This window comes from Colossoma macropomum, unplaced genomic scaffold, assembly GCF_904425465.1.
Source record: "Colossoma macropomum unplaced genomic scaffold, Colossoma_macropomum, whole genome shotgun sequence".
In the NCBI taxonomy this organism is placed as follows: Eukaryota; Metazoa; Chordata; class Actinopteri; order Characiformes; family Serrasalmidae; genus Colossoma; species Colossoma macropomum.
The window spans coordinates 30,347,948-30,368,803 of record NW_023494805.1 but is presented as its reverse complement, the minus strand read 5'-3'; the positions used below and the strand labels follow the sequence as shown (position 1 = coordinate 30,368,803).

The window sequence follows — 20,856 nt, the reverse complement described above, 5'->3', positions numbered from 1 at the left end:
TCAGATTTCCAGTAGCTATATATTGCTTCAGCCTCAGTGCAATCTTACACAGTGTAAAACAACAGCTATGAATGTCCACATGTAATAAAATCATCTAAATCATCCTTTCAGACTTACAATATTAGTCTGTCACCAAATGTTCAAGCCAAAGTTTTGTGCACTCACGTTAATTCGGTTGGAGAGATGATAATGAGTGAGATTCATGTGATCTGATTTCTTGACACACTTGGATCAGAAATTTACCATTATATTAAGAGCGTGGCAGTTAGGGGTTTACCGGCAAGTTTTACCTTTACCATTTTCCCAGTAAGAAGCGCATGTGGATTAAATGATATTTACTACAACACATTTGGTCTCACATGCAACAAGTCACACACACACACACACACACACACATACACACACACACATGCATACAAAAAAAAAACACATACACAGCTGAAATAGCCAGTTTTATATATTTTAAAGACACATTTTGATCTGTTTTGACTGAACAGCATGTCAAACTGCTGTTGTAGAAGAACAGAGCAGAAAAAAAATACTCAAGCAGGATTTGTGATTGGCAGATTTAACAGACACTGTACTTAAAACAGCCTCTTCTTCCAGTGTCCGATTTGATGTTTCACAAATGGAGAGTAGGTTTAGCTTGAAACCCAAATAAGTGAAGAGTACTTTGACCTGTTGAGATTCTAGTTACATGTTTGAACTGATTTTATTGCAGCTCTGTTAACTTTTTTATCTTAGGGATTTTACAGTGGCTTTTACAAAGAAATTCAAGCTACACATAGAAGAATGACATTTTACAAGAGAAAATCCATCTTTTACTAGTAAAAATGTAATGTTAGTAGTCGATATTTAATAATATGTAATTCTTACATAATTATTATTTAATTGAAAATTTGAATCTTACATGCTAACACATAATACCTACAAATAAGAGTTGAATTTTAAAATGTTATAATTAGATTTTTTTTAGTAAAACATTTTCTGGTAAAATAATTGTAAAAATAAATAATTTTTTGATTAAAACTTAAAACATCTTTACCAAACAACAGACAAATAATTGTCAGCATTTCTTCTCTTAAAATTGTAGCTCTGATTCGAGAATTTTATTTTTCTTTGTTTTCATTCATTTAATCGTGTCAATGTAAATTTTGATTTGCTGTTACCCAGGACACTGGTAAAAATACAGCTGTACTAAAAGACACTGCTGCACTAATCACTGGTGTTTAAAAGCAAGTAATGTTTGACAAAAAACTCTTTTTTAAGTAAGAACGGCTGTGTTTTAGTATATGACAAGAATGTGAAAGAGGTTCAGAGGAAAAGTGTGTTTCTTCAACAGTTTTTATTTCCAGTCAGCACTGTTTACCTGGTTAACCTTTAAGTGACAACATTGTAGATAATATGACAAGCATTATTATTATTAATATTATGCCTAAGTTATATAATTCCTTTGATTCTTATTCATTAACATAAGCATGAAGGCTACATCTGCACTGCGGTGTTTCTATGCTTTCAGTGGACTCTAATACAAAGGCAAATAGCTTGATACTGTAAGCAGACTGTGTTTGTGTTACTGAACACAGTTCTCTAGCCATGCTGCTCTCCTAATTGGTTTAATTCTGACCAGGTCATTATCCTTCTCCTCTGTCTGGACTTCATGGCTGGATGGTGACCTCCGTCTCACCATACACCTGTCTGAGGGCAGCACAGTCCAGGCTGGCCATCAGCTTGGTGGTGCCTGCCCTCCGAGGACTGAAACGCTCCGTCCATGATATAGTGGTGCCTGGACCAATTATGCTGCAAAGCATAAACATACACTTTTAAGCTCCATTTTTATAGGCTTTCACCTCGAAATAAGGATTAATGTGTTCTTGAAAGCAAAAGCATTAATACTGTATATATCATGTAGTACAAAGTTGCCTGAAAGCAAATCAATGTAACTTCAATAAGAACGTAAGCACTGCAAAAAAATTATATATTGGCAAGTGAAAATCTTAAATCTAGTAAATCTAAGTCTAATATTTTTCATTGCTGTAAGAATTTTATAAGATTAATTAACTTGTCATTTTTATTTGTTTTAAGCCATTTTATCTAGTGAAACTGTCTTGTTCTACTGGAATATAATTTCTGTGTTTCAAGCATTATTTCTTAAACCAAGCAAAATGATCTGTCATTAGACTAATTAATTAGTCTTATAATATTCTTACAACAACCTAAAAATGAGAAATAGTAGATATACTGACTACATTTAAGATGCTAACATAGCTTTTTGCAGCGTTGTGAACCCCTTGACAAGTTGTTGTCTGTCTCCTATCTTCTACAAAGACTGCAGAACACAATAGTGATGTCCAGCAGCAGCAGCAGAGTTAGAGGAATGTTATGTCTTATAAAGCAGCTTTTGGAAGAAGTAAGCTTAAATTTGTTTACCTGTACTGCTTTGTATGAATTGACATGATGCCAGGTCCCTCCAGACGAACATACACATTTTTCAGACTGAGCGTAAAGGGGTTGGTGAACTCCACTGTCACGTACATCTCCTCACTCACTCTAGGAGAACCAGACACCTAAAAGAGAGAAACAGTAGGTGTTTGTGTGCCCATTTATGGTTAGATGCATCGTGAACAGGGTCGCAAGGATCAAAATTTTAGGAATGTGTGTTATACCACCTGTCAGTTTCTCCATTAGTTTATTTTTTTTTAGTTATTTTTTAACCAAATCATTGCTCCTTTTTTACCCCTCCATAATTATTATGTACCTTTTCTTTTCATTTATTCCTTTCCCATCCCCCTAGTTTTCCATAAACTGCTATTCCTGTTCCATAAATTCCAGTTACCCTGTTTCATTTAATTTAATTAATCACTTTGTATCATGAAAGTGTTCTTCAAATTGATGGAGAATGCGCTGTAGATGGTTCTATATTGCACCCAAAAAGTTTCTTCTGTTGTTAGCTTTAGTCAATAGAAGAACGCTTTTGGATGCTATAAAGAGCCCTTTTCAAAAAGGTTCTATATAGAATCATCTATTGCACATTCATGCACATTTTCTATCTGAAGAACCCGTTCTGGATGCAAAGAACCCTTCAATCATGTAAAGGGTTCTTTGAGTGTTCATGGTTCTATACTGAACCATTTTCTTTACTAAAGATCCCTTGGAGCACCATTTTTTAAGAGTGTACAATACAGTGTCCTGATTGTTCAGATTATGAAAATATATTACTTATTGTTCCCACTGAAATCTATAGCTGAATTCTAGAGCAACTCAACTACAAAAACACCTTGATTTCAGATGTAAAGCATCTGGATTTGTAATTCACTCATTTACTTGAATAGAGCCCACTATCTGATGTTTCTCCAGCAGGGTCGCTATTAGCACGCTAGCCATTTTTGTATGTTATTTAAAGAATAAGAGGCAAAAGAGTTTTCAAGAAATTATTAGTTACTCAGTTTTATATTATTTAATATGTTAATGTTTTTTTTCATGGAACATTTTAATTAAGTAAATGTTGAAAAAGCTAAAAATACAACAGAAAGTAGTTCTAAACTTTAACTGAGATGCATCAAGAATCGTTTCATAATCACATCTTGGCTACTTGAATCAAACTTTAATCGAACCGCGTGGTGTCTGGAGATAACCTCCCTCAAAAACAATGTATTTTGGGTCTTCAACGTCTTTGCAAACAAGTTGTATTACTCTGTTGGGTTTGAACTGTGAAACTAAGGAAAACTGTAAGAAAGTTCAGTCAGAACACTCCCAGTCCAATCTACATAATGTCCTTGATGCAATTCATGAAATAATGTTTGGCCATCCACATATGTTTCTAAAGATAAATAAAAAGTAGTGGAGCCTGTCAGATTTATTTGATTAAATGTTAAAATGGAGCGTCGGACCTGCACAGTGAGTCTGGGGTTGTGCACATTGATGAGCCTCATGGCGGTTATGATCTGACCCGTCTCTTTCACCTTCCCTGTAGCGATGAAGTGCAGGTTCCCCTGCTCCACCAGGTCATTTTGATAATCCGTGCTGCGCACCAACACTTTCTCCTTCTTACCTAGCACCAGCAGGGGCAACAAGGCAAAGTTCATTTTACACAAATACACAACAACAAAGGGAATGTTGAAAAGATCATTTCAGGATAAAAGGGTAGAGAAGTGAAGGAGAAAAAATGCGCTTATTGTTTGGGTTCATTAGCGATGGCTTAAAGTGCACTCAAATTCAAGTATAAACAAAATGACAACTATGGTAGAGAATACTGTTGGTCATCTAGCTTTAGCAAAGACTTGCACGCATTAACACATTCACTTTCCACAACCCCACATGCTTACTCTGGTGCGGATCCACTTTCACAGTGGGTGTCTTAAGCACGACTTCAGCGCTCGGCACCCCTGTGTAATAGACCACGCTACCACTGATGTAGATGTCCACGGTGCGACGCTGGCTGCTGCGGTTAGTAAACTCCAGCACCAGTTCAAAATCATCCCCCAACTGCACCTCCAGCGCAGGAATCTCCACATTCACGTCTCCCTCAGGCACAGAAGCTTTCTCCCGCTGACAGCCAAACTCCTCAGCCTTCTCCAGCACCCTGCGCTCCTCTGGACTACCTAAGAAGAAAGAGAGAGAGAGCGGGTGACTAATTAAAGAGGAATTATGTGCAATTGAATGGTTAAGTTACAAACAAAGTCATTCAGAGTGATTTTCTTTGAAATGCTCTGTTCCAGAGAAACGTTAACTCTCAGAAATAAAGGTAGTAAACTGTCACTGGGGCAACACCCCTCTTGTCACTGGGGTGGTATTATGGTACATAATTGTACCATAATCCCTTAAAACTATATTTTCTAAGTTGTATTGCCTCCACACACCCCCCGTCTCATCACCAGTCTTTTTATTTTATTGTTATGATTTAAGTCATCAGGATATAAAAAAGTACAAATACATACTTTTCACCTGGGAAAACTTGTTAAAGGTGCGCAATTGAACTTTAAAACCACTGTTGTACCTTTGACGGTACATTTACATTGTTTGTACCTTGAAGAACGAAAAATATACCTGCACAGAACCTTTATTTCTAACAGTGTAGTGAGTCACAAAGCTTAGTAAGAAACTTAGTGAGAACAATGGTGGTGAAAGCACTCAGACATTAGAAGAGTTTTAATGCCTCTAAGATGTCTCTGTGGTGGCAAATACGCTAGATGAAGTTTGAGACGTTGCTTTTCAATCATTTTGAGAGGAGGTTTTGGCCTTAAATGTCATTTTTAAAACACCTCCTTGGTGGAGAGGTACATACAGGGCATTGTAGGGCAAAATAGCACCAAAAGAAAACTTTCGCCAGTATTTTTTCCCTTATCAACATTATTTAAATGTATCAACACAGAAGACATTTTCACTAGTCATTTTTGATAGTAAATAAAATGGTTATATTTGTGTTATAGACACCACCACTTGCTGCATGCTGTTGTACAAATATTAATAGCTCTCCTACCCTCAGGGAACTTGTACTGGTCAGTGATGTCTTTGCGTCCATCATGCAGCACTGCTTTGGTCAGCACCATGCGGCCCACATGGCTGCTGTTCACCTTCACTGGTTGCAGGGTGCCCTCCTTATCTCTGCGGTAGAACACCACATCACTGTTCACCTGCAGAGAGCAATCATCCATTAACATCAAATAAAGCAAAAAGAAGAGCACAAGAATAAGAATCTATGTCTATCCTGGTACATAAATGAATTAATAGTACAATTTATGAATATCTTAATTATACCCTGTGGTTCCCTAAAGAACACTTTTACTGAGAACCACCCCCTAAAAGAGAACGCTTTTGGCACCTTTATTTTTAAAATCGTATGATTCTGAGTTCATAGAGGCTCATTCTTTTGCAGTTTTCCCTACTCAGTCATTCATGAACCGAAACACGTACATCAGAGCTGGGGAGTTGAAAGTTGAAAGTAATGACTCTCTAATATGAGTAATAATCAAAGAGGAAGCACATTTAGGAAACTGGACAACACTGTTTACACTGGTTAGACTAGCAAACTTACCTCAGCAAACACAAATGGGGCATCAAAAGGATAGCACACTTGGCCGTGTTTGATGGCCGCCACAGATGCAGGTCCACACCTGTACATACCTGCCACACAGTGACCAATACAGTTACTGCTACTGTAACTATAATACTGATTAATATGTCATATCACATGTGCATGGATACATTTATCTATGGATCCATGGATACTTTTATCCTGTGGCTGTTATTCACATATGTGTGTTTGCTCACCATCACTTGTCTCCTGAGGTGTAGCATCCACAACCTGCCAGCCTCCAAAGCCCTCAGGAAGGTCAGGCCTCGCCATGTAGCACTCATTCCAGCAGTGATAATTCCTGCAATGCAGGATAAGACCATGCAAAGCCAACATAAATCTCACCTAAAAAACAAGCCCTTTTGGATTTGGATGACATGTTTTACAAGGGTGTCAGTCAGTAAGACCAATTCCAGCTGCTGAGGGCCACTGTCCAGCAGAGTTTGGTGATTTCCTTACTTAAACACACCTCACTGAACTCATGAGTTAAAGGGGACCAGTTATGCTGTCAAATGGATATTTTAGAGGATACCCCCAGAGATACTGTTCCAGAACCTATGAAGCTTGATTACTACATCTGTCATTCTTTATTTGCAGCATTCAGTTGGTGGGGGCGTGGCTATATTTGCACTGCCCTTTATTTTGTCAATATGTCAATATGAGCAGAAAGAAAAAAAGCAGATGTTTGTCGCTCACCACTGAATGACTGAAAATATGCCACTGTTACAAATAACCCAAACTGCAACAACACACAAAATTTGATCTAATGTGTTCACAACACTTCAAGCCAGAAGATTCTGGAGAAAGTTTAAAGGATGGACTTTTGAACTAGCATCAAAATAGCCAAATGTGTTTCCCTTTAATTGCCAGGTTTAGTAGGTCTCAGAACAGACCCCTACAGTAACAACTTCTAATAGCCTATATATTTGTTCCATTTATTCACTAGCATGACAGGACGAAAAGAAAAGGGCTCAGTACTTTTATTGTTTTATCTGAGTATCATAGCAGGACTTCAGTTTAGCAACAGAACTGACCAGATGGAGTCCCTGGTGCGGTTCCTGTCTATTTTGCCATTGTCGTCTAGTATGATGTCCATCTTCAGGTTTCCGTCGTTATCGTGGGCGGAGAAGTAGTTGGTCACAACTCTGCTAGGGATGCCCAGGCAGCGCAAGACTGAGAGAGAGACAGACAAAGAGAAAATCACTTTCAAATTTGGAATGCTGTGCTCTATTCACACGGAACTTTAATAGTGAATTTGTGATTACAAATGTTTTCACTTCAATCATTGTTCTGACAGTCAACCCATCAGAGTGACAATCAGGACTCTGTTAATGGGGCAGAATTAGATTGTTTTAAACAATTTCATTTCCACCACTGAGGTGTACCAGATAGCTGCTAACATACTTTAATTGTTTGCCTTGAGAAAGTACTTTATTTAATTATAATATTTGCTGGACAGCCCAGCAGGCCTGCTTACGAGGGCCGCTGTTTCTTGCTGAGCCTCTTGCTTGACTAATAGTCTGACTGCCACTCATTTTTAAAACACGTATGCATTTAGCTAGCCTGGGAGCTGTGATGCTAGTGCTATATTCTAGCAACTAGAAAATGAGTATTTTCTTGCTTATATTTTTACAGAAAATTTTAAATGCTTAAATTTGTAACAGTGGCAAACTGTAGACATTTTAGTATGTTTATGTGTAAAAATCACCTTTGAGTCTGCTTTTTTGCTAATTTTGACCTAGTTAACTCACTAGCTAACTACATCACTCTTAACGGACTTATTCTTAATGTAACAGTGAACAGAGCATATCAGAATTACAAACTGAACCCATGGAAAGATTTTGTATTTTTTAAGTTAATTCTTAATATTATTGTTGTTAATTAGCAGCTCTAGTAGTAATCGCAGGAGAATTTATAGAAAATGTGCCTTTATTGACAAAAAGTGGGCATCCACTAGGTACCGCAGACAGGTGGACTAAAATGTTAATTTGCCACCTTACACATAATGCAGAGGTTTTTCACATCATGTACTGCAGATACTTGCATGAAACAAATATTATGCCACCAATGGCAGTCCAGCAAGACTAGCCTTGTTTTACTTAAAGAAAATCAGTATGCTGGCGTTTCTGTGTGAGAACAGTGTTTGATCAGCAGAGGGCAGTAAAAGCATGAGTTCAGTCTCTCACAGGTGTTGAAGACAGCCGCATAGACCCAGCACTGCGCATAGCAGACTGGCATTCCTCCACTGCCGGAGTAGTTCAGGAGGATCTCCACACTGCCGGTCCAGGAGGTGGGGGCAACACCGTACATGTAGTCACCACTCCAGTTCCCCACCAACACACCTTCATCATCACGTGAGTTCAGCTGTTAGGTTACAAATAAAAATGGTCCAAACAAATCATTATTACAACTTATGAACATTTTTTCCTTCTCCTGTAAAGTTTCCATTTTGGAGATACAAAGTTTTATTCTAACAATGACAATATATTTTATAAACCTTATTTAAAACCTTATTTAGTAAAACTGCAAACAGTTTCTTTTGTACCTAAATAAAATACTAGAAAATGTTAACAGACAATAAAACAAAATGTATAAGCTATATTCTGTAGTGACTTCTGTTCATCCTTTTCAGATAAACAGCTTTGGCAAAAATGTAGCAAATTAGGTTAAATGCATTTAACTTACATGCTAAACAAGCTGTGAATTAAAAGTTTATCAAGGTTTACTTCATGTGGTCCCACATCATCTAAGAAAACAATGAACCAATTTAACTGTTCACATTTAATATAATGGTTTTCTTTTGGCGGACCATAATTTAGCAGCTCTCTGGAGTTTGGTGTTTATGGTCCTCCTATCTCACCATAGCAGAGGCCTTCCTGCTGATCTTGATAGGATCTCCGCGGTTGGTGAGGGGCATATCAGCTTTATCCATGATGAACAGACAGGCATCCAGAATGCCAAACTCAAACTGAAACACAGAGAATGAGTTCAAATTAGCAACCCACAGCCCCTGAGTCACTCTGACATGTTCACATCGCAGGCCTTTATCTGTGGATGTCAGAATAAAACAGAAACACTTCGCTTGTGACTCACAGATTAAAAACAAAACAAAGCAAAACAAACATCTCAGTCACTTTCCAATTTGACATTTGTTTCTAATCTCTCATAAGTTGTTTAAAGCCTGACATTTCGAAACAAAACCATGCTGTTTTCTTAAACTCTTATTTGGATGTACGCTTTAAAATTATAGAGCACCCTGAAGGTTATAATGAACTTATTTCTAGATATTTTTAGTTGTTTAAAATAATTGTAGTGACAGTTTCTTATTCTATTGGCAAATAAATTAGCTTATTTAAAAATAAAGCAGACACTTTTGCACTTACCAATAAATAATGTTTGAAACAAGCAGAATTAAGGAAATTTCTCTAGGTAAAATTACTTAGAACAAGCAAAATTACTAGAAGTAAGAGAATTAATCTTTTAATAGTCTTTTCACAATCTGAAACATTAGACATATAGACCATATTTAAAAGGAGAATTCCACCAATTTATCAAAATTTCTGCTTAAGCAAACGGTTAAGATGTAAACAAAGTCATTCAGAGTGGTTTAACATAAAAGGCTCTGAAAAAGAGTTAGACTCAGAGTTAGACTTGTTCATAGTTGTGGTGATAAGAACCAGACATCTGAAATGTTTTATGTCTCTAAAAGCTACATCACAGGAAGTTATCATGACAGAAATAGTTATGAACACACTGCGTGATGCCTGATAAGATAAAGTTTTAGCCTAAAACATATTTTCAAAAAAATACATTCAGAATTCAAAATACATTCATTCGGAGATGTACATGCAGGGCATTCTGAGGACACCTAGTCATCCTCACAAAATAAAAAAAAAACATGTGAAGGTGAACTGATTATTTTGTATAGTTTGTATAGATGGTACCCAACACCACCACTGTAAAGAAATCTGAGCCAGTAAGTTTCTCTGCAGTGCACCATTTACATCAAACCACTCTGAATGACTTTGTTTACACCGACTCAAAAATCAAATCAAAACATGTTTATTGGCACATCACATTTACACAGGTTATATATATATATATATATATATATATATATATATATATATATATATATATATATATATATGCACACACACGTAAGATATGTACACATGGACACATTATACACATCAATATACATTCAAATATGCAGAATGTTTTAAACAATGGTCCCATTCATAGATATCATTTCTGTATTGTATAAAACTGAATCAAATGATGTCACTGTTTCCTAGGGGTGGGAATCTTTAGGCACCTCACGATTCGATTCGATTATGATTCAGAGGGCTGTGATGCGATTATAAAATGATTATCGATGCATCTGCGAAAGACTGCACGTCACGTAGCAACGAGGTTTCGCCGAGCTAGTAGCGAACGAAAAAGGAAAAGAGAAAGACAGACGAACATTTGGAGATGAATGAACTTATTCGCATTTATAAGCAGCACAGTTGGTTTCCTGGTACGTTAAATCCGCAACGAGAGACTGTCAAACACTAAAAAGTTGCGAAGATGAAGTCACTTCTCTTTCTAATTTTCCTGTTCCACATTGAATGCTGCCGCAATTACATTCAGCGTCTCAGTCAGAATTTAAGGTGGATCGGGAAAGTTCAGCAAGAAACTGGCGAGTGAGAAGCGACTTCAGCCTTGTAAAACAGCCGAACGCTGAGAGACATTTTCAACAAACTATTCAACTTTTGAGGAAAAGTTTTCTGGCGGAGATGGGAGGAAAGCGGCTGTAGCTGAGCTGAAGCTTAAAGCAGAGTAAGTCTGTGTGTTCGTTTATATTGTTTAGTCTATAATAGGACATTAACACATACTGAGACATACTGGACATTAAATGTTGCGGCTCCCAAGGTGGTTTGATTTTTGTTGAAAGGACAAAATGTTAACATTTGGGTTGTGACTCCTGATCTAACCTGGCTTTTAATGCAGAGGGAGCCAGTTGGATTTCTCACTCATCCAGTAGTGTTTTTGTTATGTGCCGCCACATAACAACTGTCCGGCGCTGCACTTCTGCATTCCAAGTTCCACCCTTTGCGTTTTTTATTAACATTACATTATAAATTAAATATTTAGAAAATCGTTTTTTGACATTCGTGAATCGATTCAGAATCGTCCACGTCTGCATCGCGATGCATCTAAGAATCTTTTTTTTCCCGCACCCCTACTGTTTCCATACCTGCCCATAGTTCCAGGCACGTTCAGATATGTCATCGTACGCGCCATGATAGATGATGCCCAACTCATTCATCACGTACTCCTCCCTCTGCTCCTCATCATCAAGGAACACAGAATCGCCTACAAAGAGAAACCACACTGGCTGAGGAGTAAGGTCAAAGGTCAAAAATAGGTATTCCTTAATATTGCAAACTTTTGACCTATCCATGTTCCGCCCACAAATGTGTTGCGTTTGGACAAACTTTACAGAATGCTGACAGAAATTGGGCGTTTAGATTCTCTACATATTGAGTTTTAACAATAGTACTCTACCGTGCAGCGCTGTAGCTAATCAAAACTAGTCCTGTTGGAACTGACAATGAATTTACTTAGCTCAATTGCACAACACAAAGCCTACACCTGATCTGTCCTAACAGCATGACCTTTCATATTCACACAAAATAAATATCAAGTGAAATAAAGAATACACTCTAAATGTCTGGCAAAACCTGAGCTGTGCAATAAAAATTTCATTTGGGTGAACAGAATTTTTGTCAGTTCTGTAAAGCTTGTCCAGCTTTGCATTCTCACAACTTTGCAACAGTTGCTATAAAACAACACATCTGTGGGTGGAACATAAATTCTTGTTATTGCTCAGTTCCACACCTGGTGACCATGGGTTGAAAATGATGTAAAAGTCCAAGTTGGGGTCCCTCCTTGTCCTTCGAATGCCATATCTAGTGACCACAGCAACATACACCCCATACTTTCCCACAATGCAGTCGGAGGCAGCTGTGATGCCCATGGTAACAACATTGTCGTTGCTCTCGATCACCTGACCACGCCATGTGCTCCGACGCTCCTCAGTGGGGAAGACGGGGATGTAGGTGCCTTTACTGTATTGAGGGCTGGCACCTAGTGGACAGGAGGTCAGGTTACATGTACAGCAGTATCTACACACATTGTAGCCCTGACTTAGCTCCAGGGCCTATAGCAGGCATGTCAAACTGAGATTAGCGTTTACCCTCATCTAACGCTCTGAATTCAGCTCATGAAGGCCTTGCTAATTAGCTGAAGTTCTGAATTAGGTGTGTTTAATGAGGCAGAGTGTTGCAGGTTGCAGAGTTTTGGTCCATGAGGACTGGAGCTTGATACAGGTGGCCTATAGTGAGGATAAATATGCAGAGTAACGTAGAGTAAATGCACGTTGCAATCTATAATGCTGATATAAGAAGTTCAGTACTTTCTATGATTTATCATGTTTTTGGCTAGGCTCAAGACCTCAGTTAAGGCCAAAGGGATTTTTTTTCATATAAGAGTCTTATAAAATACAGCATAAACATAAACAACTGTCCTAGACATTCAGCCTACTTAAACTGCAGTCTAGCTTTTGGGACGCAGCTCATGCATTCTCCCTTCACTGTTCCTTGCAATAATTAAAGTAAATCTTATACCAGTTTACTCGTGAACGTTTACTGATTGTGATTATTATCTTTTCTGTCGTCACAGTTGTCACAATAGGCCTCAATTCTAAAATGTAAAAATCAAGAATTTACATGAAAAAAAGTGTATTTTTTAAACTAAGTTCAGTACTCTCCCTTCAATTGCAATAAATTTGCACCTGCACCAGCCCTCATATAAAGATGTAAACAAATAAGAAATATGTTTTATATGACTAATTTCATGTTAAAATATATACTGTAATCAGGAGTCTTAAACTCTAATGATATGAGAGACTCTGTTCTCCAAAAGGGGTCGGTTATTTTTATCCAATTCAATGCATGTATGCAACATTTAGTAGCATTATTCAGACAAACAAGTAAAGCTGATGCACTTTTTTAATAGGATGTTTCATACTGATCAATTTCTTCACATTCTTTGCTGCTTATTTAAAAATATAAGTAAGTAAAGTTTATTTATATAGCGCTTTTTACAACAGGTGTTGTCACAAAGCAGCTTTACAAGGAAATCAGCATTACAGAAAGACATCTGGGTCCAAGCCCCCATGAGCAAGCCAGAGGCGACAGTGGCAAGGAAAAACTCCCTAGGGACAGGAAGAAACCTTGAGATTTAAACGTCTATGTTATATAAACTCATGTTATTGCAATGAAACAGATGATCCGTCATGAACAGAAGTGGGTAGTTACTAGATCCATGTACTCAGTTCCACATAACATTTTGTTGAATTTGTACTTATGCTATAAATCTGTGAATAAAGGAAACTGTTCAGTTATATTTTAATCCTTCACATTTAGTTTTTTTTTTGCTTAACTTCATTCTGTTGGGGCTGTTGCCCATGCCAATTACTTTCAAGCTTTACTGTTTTAATTTAGACCAGAATAAGGAGAGGAAATGCACCAAACAATCTTGATCTTTTTATTTTTCTTTTAATTTATTCATTTTTGGTAGCTAACTTTATCTACACTTGTATAAACATTTATTTGCAATAATTACTTGAAGATGCTTCCAGGCTCCTGTGACCACCACTTTATATCACTGTTTTCCTCAGAATTTGCAATATTGCTGTCTTAAAGTTTAATGAACTGGAAAGAGGAACCTAAAGAGGAAACACTGGGTACATGAGGAAGCATGCCAACGAGAAGGGAAAGTGACTACGGGGCAATGTTTACTCCTCATTCTCTAACTATAACAGAAGAAGATGCACTTTATTGCTGTGTTAAAGGAATTGTTTCTCAACATACCCTCACATGTTTCCATGAAAAGAGGAAGACAATAGAGTTAAACAGAAGAACTAACACATAATGCTTCATATTATCAAGGATAACAAATATTTGCGCTGCAAAACCAAGATGTTCACACAGTAAAGCCAAATTAACTGCCTTGTTTTCATTGCTCCAGATCTACCCTAAGATGACAGTTATAAAATACACCTACCTTTTACCGACACTTATTGACCATTTTATCAGCTGCACCTACTACGTAAGTGTATTTTGAAGGTTTACAGTTAATGACTGCTGCTGAAAGGGACCACCATAGGACCACCATGATCAAATATTACATTTATGCAATTGGCAGACACTATTCAGAGCAACTTACAAACTTGATCATGTTACTGTGGTGGGTGAATGCAGCGTTAGGAGTTTTGCCCAAGAACCTTGATTGGTTTAGCCAGGTGTTTTTGCCTGAGCAGTGAATTGAACCCTGGTTTGCAGCTAAGATGGCTGGGGTCTAATCCACTACACTATACCAACCACTATACCATTATTTGGATAGTGGACCATTTTCAGCACAGCAGTTCCACCAACATGGCAGTGTGAATTGCTCTGGTACAGCAGCAATGAGTGTAGCTGAGTGTACAAGGAAGTGTACCCAATGAACAGGCAAGTCAGTTAAGCAATAAATGTAATCGTTCTGTTTAAGAGGGAAACGCACCTATAACAAACTCAACAGCAAACTTGTCTTCTGTAGGCTTGTAGGGACGGTTGAAGGTGATCTTCATCTGGAACTGTTGAGCTCGACGTACAATCAGATGGTCACTGGCGTACAGGTGAGTGTGGTGACTCTGCTTATTCACCTCATGGCGTTGCTTCACCATGTCAACATCCCAGATATCCAGGTACTCTGAGTAACAGTGACACAAGAAGAAAAGATTTTTGAAACTAGTTCACTGAAACTCAATTCAGGATGGGTTACATGGCTTATCCTGGTCCCAGGAAAATACTTAACAGAAGATGTGCAGGAACCTTTTTAACTATTACCTAACTGTAGTGAACATGGACATCCTCAAGGCTTCAATTTTGAAAGGGAACTTTACAATTTTGTGAGTTTTGTGACTGGAGCTTATGTCATTTCACAGAGTGGAGTTTCTTCAGAAAATGCTTTATTCTGACAAGATAGGCAATAACATTCACTGCAGGTGTGTTATCTATTCTATAAAAATGACTCAAGAAATAAATGTTATCAGTATGTATAAAGGATGTATCCTGCCTTCCGCCCAATGACAGCTGGGATAGGCTCCAGCACCCCACCGCGACCCAGAAGGATAAGCGGTTTAGATGATGGATGGATGGATGGATGTATAAAGGAAATGTATAGTGTAAATTCTGCATTCTGGTTTTAGATTTTCTTCTGACAGCTTTGGTTAAACAAGTTAAAATAAATCTTCAAAATTACTGCATAATCTGTAGAATTTTCACCTTGTCCTGTAGTACTGTCTTATAGTAAACTAATGCTAGTGATCTAATCCTGTAGCAATTTATAGTAATTGTCTAAATGAACTATAAGATTCTTATAGAAATCCTGTAAAATTCATGAATTATTATTATCATTATTATTATCATTATTATTATTATTATTACAAATACGTTTCATACAGGAAAAGAAAATGCACCAGTGTTAATATGATCCACAAAGACTCACTACATTATATAAGGATCTTTACACCAATCTCAAATTGATCAACTTTGGTAAGGTTGATGGAAAAAATGATGGAAATGAGGGAACTCACAGAAACCCAAATGAACTAAATTCTGTGTTAAGTCCTAGTTCAGTGCTGTTTTCCTCTGCTCTAGGATGGTAGATTATGGTGCTAACAACCTAACAAATGGGTAAGATTCCCAGGGAACACACGCATGCTGATATATACCTTCCCTGTACTATAAATTGCTGAGGGTCTGTATGAGGTCCTCAGTTCCTGAACTTAGTTTCTCTCATAACCACAAACCTCACAGATCAGCTTTTATAGGCTGTTTATAGTATTTATAGTAGTTACTGAATAAGATGTTTCATCAGTAATACCTGAAATATAGTGTTGAGAGTCCTGAAGCGGGCTTCTGCCAAACTGTGTGAGATCTAAATGAACACTGTAGTGATTTTACTCCACTGAAACACACACACACTCTGAACCTCACCATTAAGAGGTGGAACTCCTCTAGGCAGTGGCCCAAAAGCCTCAAACTCAGGCACACTTCCTTCATCTTTGTTGGAGCTTGCCGAAGGAGCCGCACTGCGGCCACGGTGGGACACCCGTTTGGGACGTACAGCTGGTGCTGCAGGGGTCTCTGTAGGCTCAGGAGTCTCCTGATCTGCCATAGCTGGTGCACTTCAAAATGCTGGAAAAGAGTAAAAGTATGCAGAAAAGTGCACAACTCTTCAGTTAAGGGCAGCATTCATCCATGTACAGTTGTATGCAAAAGTTTGAATAGTCCTGGTCTAATTGTATGTGTTGTTGATTTTCTAAGTGAAAATAAGCAAACACATCTTCTATAGAGAACATGCTTAAATATAACACTTTTCTGCAAACTTCTATGCCCAGTTTCTACTTAATTTGCCGTGTTAAACATATTGGAAAAAATAAAAGGCAAAATGTGACATAACTTTTATACCATCACATTTTGTGGTTTGTTTTTGTTCCCAGTATGTTAAATGTAAACTGATCTCACATTTAGCGAAATAGCCAAACCAAGGTGGAGCAATTTGTGGGAATATTTTAAACATAAAGATGACAAATTTGTATAACAGTATAATTTGTTTGAGTTTACACATGCATACTTAAAGCATGAAGCTCAGAAATCAAGCTTTGCTCCCCAGGAAAAAAAGCTCTAAGACTAAAACACAGGGGAAGGTAACCACTGTAGAATGATTCAGTAAATTGGATCAAATGCAATATACTAAAAATTATGCTGCTCTCTTAAGACTTTTCCTTATTTGCCTATTTGTTAAAATCTGTTGTTTGCTCTGAATTCAGTTCATGAATGCCTTGTTAATTAGTTGAAGACCCGGTCAGGTGTGTATAATGACACAGTGCGCTGAACTCTGCACTGTTATAGGATTGGAGCCTGACACACGTGCTTCAGACTGTTAGTGTAAACCTGTCAGGTTAACGTTAATAAAGTCTGCTGCTGTAGAATCTGGCAGTGTGGAAAGTCAGATTAAACACCTGATTCAGACATTTTCAGGAAGACACCGCAGATCTCAGTTTTGACAATAAAAATAATATACTTGTTAGTATTTCTATAGATTAGCTGAATAAATGAGGGGGGTTCTTCAGAATTCTCTCCTGGCAGTGTCACCACCTCCCCCCAAATCAAATGCTCTTTAAATCTACATAACTCGTGACATACTTGTCAATAATATGGCTAATTTTGGCAAAAAGACTACAAATTTGCATTTAAATGTAACCCTGTTTTTATGATGTACCTGTGATCTGATTACTGATTTTGTTTTACCTGTAACAGAATGCAGTTATATATTTTTTTAGTATTCTGATGACGTAATACTACATTTACATTACTAGTTGTTTAATTCCAAGTTGTGTCAGTTGCCAAAGGCTTGTTTGTCAATTTTGACTGAAATAAGGTTCTGTTAAGTAACTTCGCAGCTAGAAATGATTACAAAATATGACTGCTGACTTAGCGTAGCTTAAAATGCCTAGTATGGCTTCAGAAATTCAAAAAGATGCTTTGCAGCATTTCACTTAGTACAGGCTTTGTGACAACTTGATCACAGAACTGAAAATGTGTTTAGTTTATTTAAGACTCTAGGAACCTGAAATCAGTGACGCTCTTGCTTCTGACAAAAGAGGAAATGAAGGCCAATTTGCCACTTTGGTTTTTCTACAATGCAGTGCTTCCTACTATCTGACTTTCTTTCTAGCAAGACTACTGAGAAAATATAGAATTTATCCAGTAGAGGTCAATAACAAATAAGAAAATGGTTTCTTACAATAAAACCAACCCTTTCTAACTCAATGTTTATCTACAAACCGCAATGATACTTTTTAACAGGGAAACTACACATTCCTGTGGTGTCCATCAGTGTCTGATGACCTGAACATGATCTCATCACATCTGGGTCTTAATCAACTCCAGCTAAGAGCTACACAGAAGGCATTAGTCTCAGCTCTCAGTGGAAAAATCTGCAGTAAATAATAACAAGTAATGTTTTATGTGAGATGCTTACTTGAGATGTTTTCATATTGCACATTAGTTACAAATAAACAATAATTAAAGGAATATGGTGGCTGGGCAATTACTCACACTAAAATGACAGCATGAATAGCATTTTTTAGCTTTTTTTCCCCAAAAGTATTTATAAGCAAACCAGTGGCGCTGCTTGCCATCCACAGTTGGAGTAGGAATCCAGTGAGAACACTAAGTTTATTAGATTTCTTGGGTGCTTCATTTTTAGCTGGTAGGGGTTGAAATGAAAAACTACCTGTCATGAATGTTTTCCCCTCTTAAATCTTCTGCAGTGTATTTTTATGCTACGCTGGAAACATGGCAGCTGTTTTCATTCAAACTAAGAACGGCACAAACTATGTCACCGCAGAAGACACAAGCACTCGTTTGAGAATGTGTCATTACATAATGGGCGTCTGCTGGTGAAAAGGCTGCAGTTTGGGCACCGTGTTGGCACCTGGTAGACCCCCCTGTAGCAGTGAGTCATCTCACACACAGTGAAAGCTCTGTTTTCTCCCAGAACGCTTTGGAAGGCCAAACTGCAGATGCTCCCACATTTTCCACACTTAGGCTTGGCAGAGTTGGTACAGGGTGGGGAAAATATCTATCAGCACAGATTTTTAGAAATGTTTTCATTACTGTTTTTAATGGTTGTGGGCGCACATGTATTATAAAACTCTCTGGAACTCTTGCAACTTATATAATGCATGGCAGACACACACACACACACACACACACACACACACACACACACACACACACACACACACATATCTAATAGTGACACAGTGACACACATTAGAAAAATTCAAAACACCAAACCAGTACCAGACAGTTTTTACAGAATGTGTGAAGTTTTTATAAGACATTTGAGACAGAGTGTAATGATGGATCTACTGTTAGAAATTCTGATCGTACTTACTGCATAGTCAAACAATGTACTTAAAAATGTCTAAACTGGAGCCACAATACAGCTGCTTGGGAGGCATGTTGGTGGTCATATTGTAATCAAAATCATTTAAACATGGTTGTGAGTTACGTTATACTACTTTTTAGCAATGTTTTTCCCAGTTTATACATTTCTCATCATTGTTTTTGCAAGTGCAAATCTAATGCTGAAAACTGTGTGGCCCACTACAAAGTCAAATCATAAGTGCTTTGGAAGAGATTGGAAGATTTTCAGAAGCCAAACCAATGACTGTGAAGAACATGTGGCCAACATTTGGCCAACTCCTGGACAAGCAATGTAATGGCCAGGAACATTAAATTGGTTTTTAAAAGAGAATTTCATTGTAGATGTGACTTGTGGCTAAAATTAGATTACTGCAGAGCAAAAAAATGCATCTTAATATCAATGGGACACCACTGTCTTTCTCTATTGTAGCGAGTGTATGTGTTAGGTCACATGCAAAACTGTATTTACAACATCCACTAAAATACATTCAATGAAAGGAAATCTTCTGCCACAAAATTAAAAATCTTAATATTAACTTATTTTTAACTTGATATTTGAATTTGCTAAGTAGGGAGTGTAATATGCATCATAACTGCTGGTGTTTACTAACCTGATGTGTTTGCTGAGGGAGAGGCTGGAGGAACTTGGAGTGTCTCAGAGTCTGCTCACACACTTCAGGCTCCTGAGGCTGCCACGATCATCCCCCCCTGCTACCACCATTTATATACAGAGAAGGAGTAGCCCACCATGTGTGTGTGTGTGCGTGTGTGTGTGTGTGTGTGTGTGTGTGTGTATAAGTGTGTAAGAGAGCCATTGAGATAAAGCAGCCTCTGGGCTGGGTGTTGTGCACATGTGGATGTCACTATGAAAGCTGATGTGTTTCCATGTTTGGTTATATGTGTGTGTTTGTGTGTGTGTGTTCATCTATGCTGACTTTAATTTCGCAGGGCTTTTTGTAGTTTGTTTTTCACACATTATTCATCACCCAAAGACATGTTTGAATGTATTTTACATGTTTTGTTATTCTAACTATGATGGTACTTTATGCTTCAGTAACTAATTAACTGAATTTAGTTACTTCCATCTTTGTGGTCTAAATGACTGATGTAAGTGCAGCAATCAGATATTCATTTGATGGTGTGATTGATTATCAGAACTACGCTGCTGTGACAGTCTGCAAGAACATTCAATCACTTTTTATCAGAAGCTAGCAAGCTAGAGCTTCATGTTTGCTGATATCTTTGCATGTTGTAATAAATAGAACAGTGAAACGAGGGTTTGCATACAGTTGTGGGTTCATATTACAGCACACATGACCTGTATAAATACAGACGTGCAGGGGAAAACTGTAAAAATACAGTTATTAACTGTGTTTAGAAATTAAATATTGTAAAATTGTAATTTAAGGGTGTCTTTTGTCTTGCTTAAAAATACATAGCAAGATCTAATCATGCATGTGATTGTTTGTGTGTGTGTGTGTGCCCACAGAAATACTTTTATAAATAGTCTTTTAAGTGAGGCAAGCCACTTGGGGAAAGCAATGTGTGACCAAATAAAGAACTAAGTGAGGAATGTACCACGTCCATCTTTCTGTCTAGACAGGCAAGTGTTAGAAAAGTCAAAATTCATACATGATGAATACATAATGTGTCCTAAGGAGAAATCTCATAACATAAACTAACACACAT

General features: G+C 37.6%; 1 protein-coding gene across 1 annotated transcript; it reads right to left on the bottom strand.

Moving 5' to 3' along the window:
* Positions 1–1,258: 1,258 nt before the first annotated feature.
* f13a1b (coagulation factor XIII, A1 polypeptide b) lies at positions 1,259–19,907 on the bottom strand. Its single transcript, XM_036597459.1, has 15 exons — positions 19,779–19,907; positions 16,165–16,365; positions 14,687–14,875; positions 11,960–12,208; positions 11,316–11,434; positions 8,934–9,041; positions 8,260–8,437; positions 7,108–7,246; positions 6,271–6,374; positions 6,035–6,123; positions 5,480–5,633; positions 4,326–4,601; positions 3,891–4,051; positions 2,431–2,567; positions 1,259–1,800 (listed from the first exon to the last, which is right to left on the bottom strand). The coding sequence occupies exons 2-15, from the start codon at positions 16,343–16,345 to the stop codon at positions 1,659–1,661; spliced, it is 2,226 nt and encodes a 741-aa protein (XP_036453352.1). The 5' UTR covers positions 16,346–16,365; positions 19,779–19,907; the 3' UTR covers positions 1,259–1,658.
* Between the last annotated feature and the right edge of the window lie 949 nt (positions 19,908–20,856).

Bases quoted from the DNA above. Each gene is read 5' to 3' on its own strand.
- f13a1b (XM_036597459.1), bottom strand. From the start codon at position 16,345: ATGGCAGATCAGGAGACTCCTGAGCCTACAGAGACCCCTGCAGCACCA. The intron at 14,876-16,164 runs GTGAGGTTCAGA...ACTGTTACTCAG, and splicing joins AGGAGTTCCACCTCTTAATG to AGTACCTGGATATCTGGGAT. The intron at 4,602-5,479 runs GTAGGAGAGCTA...CTTTCTTCTTAG, and splicing joins CCAGTACAAGTTCCCTGAGG to GTAGTCCAGAGGAGCGCAGG.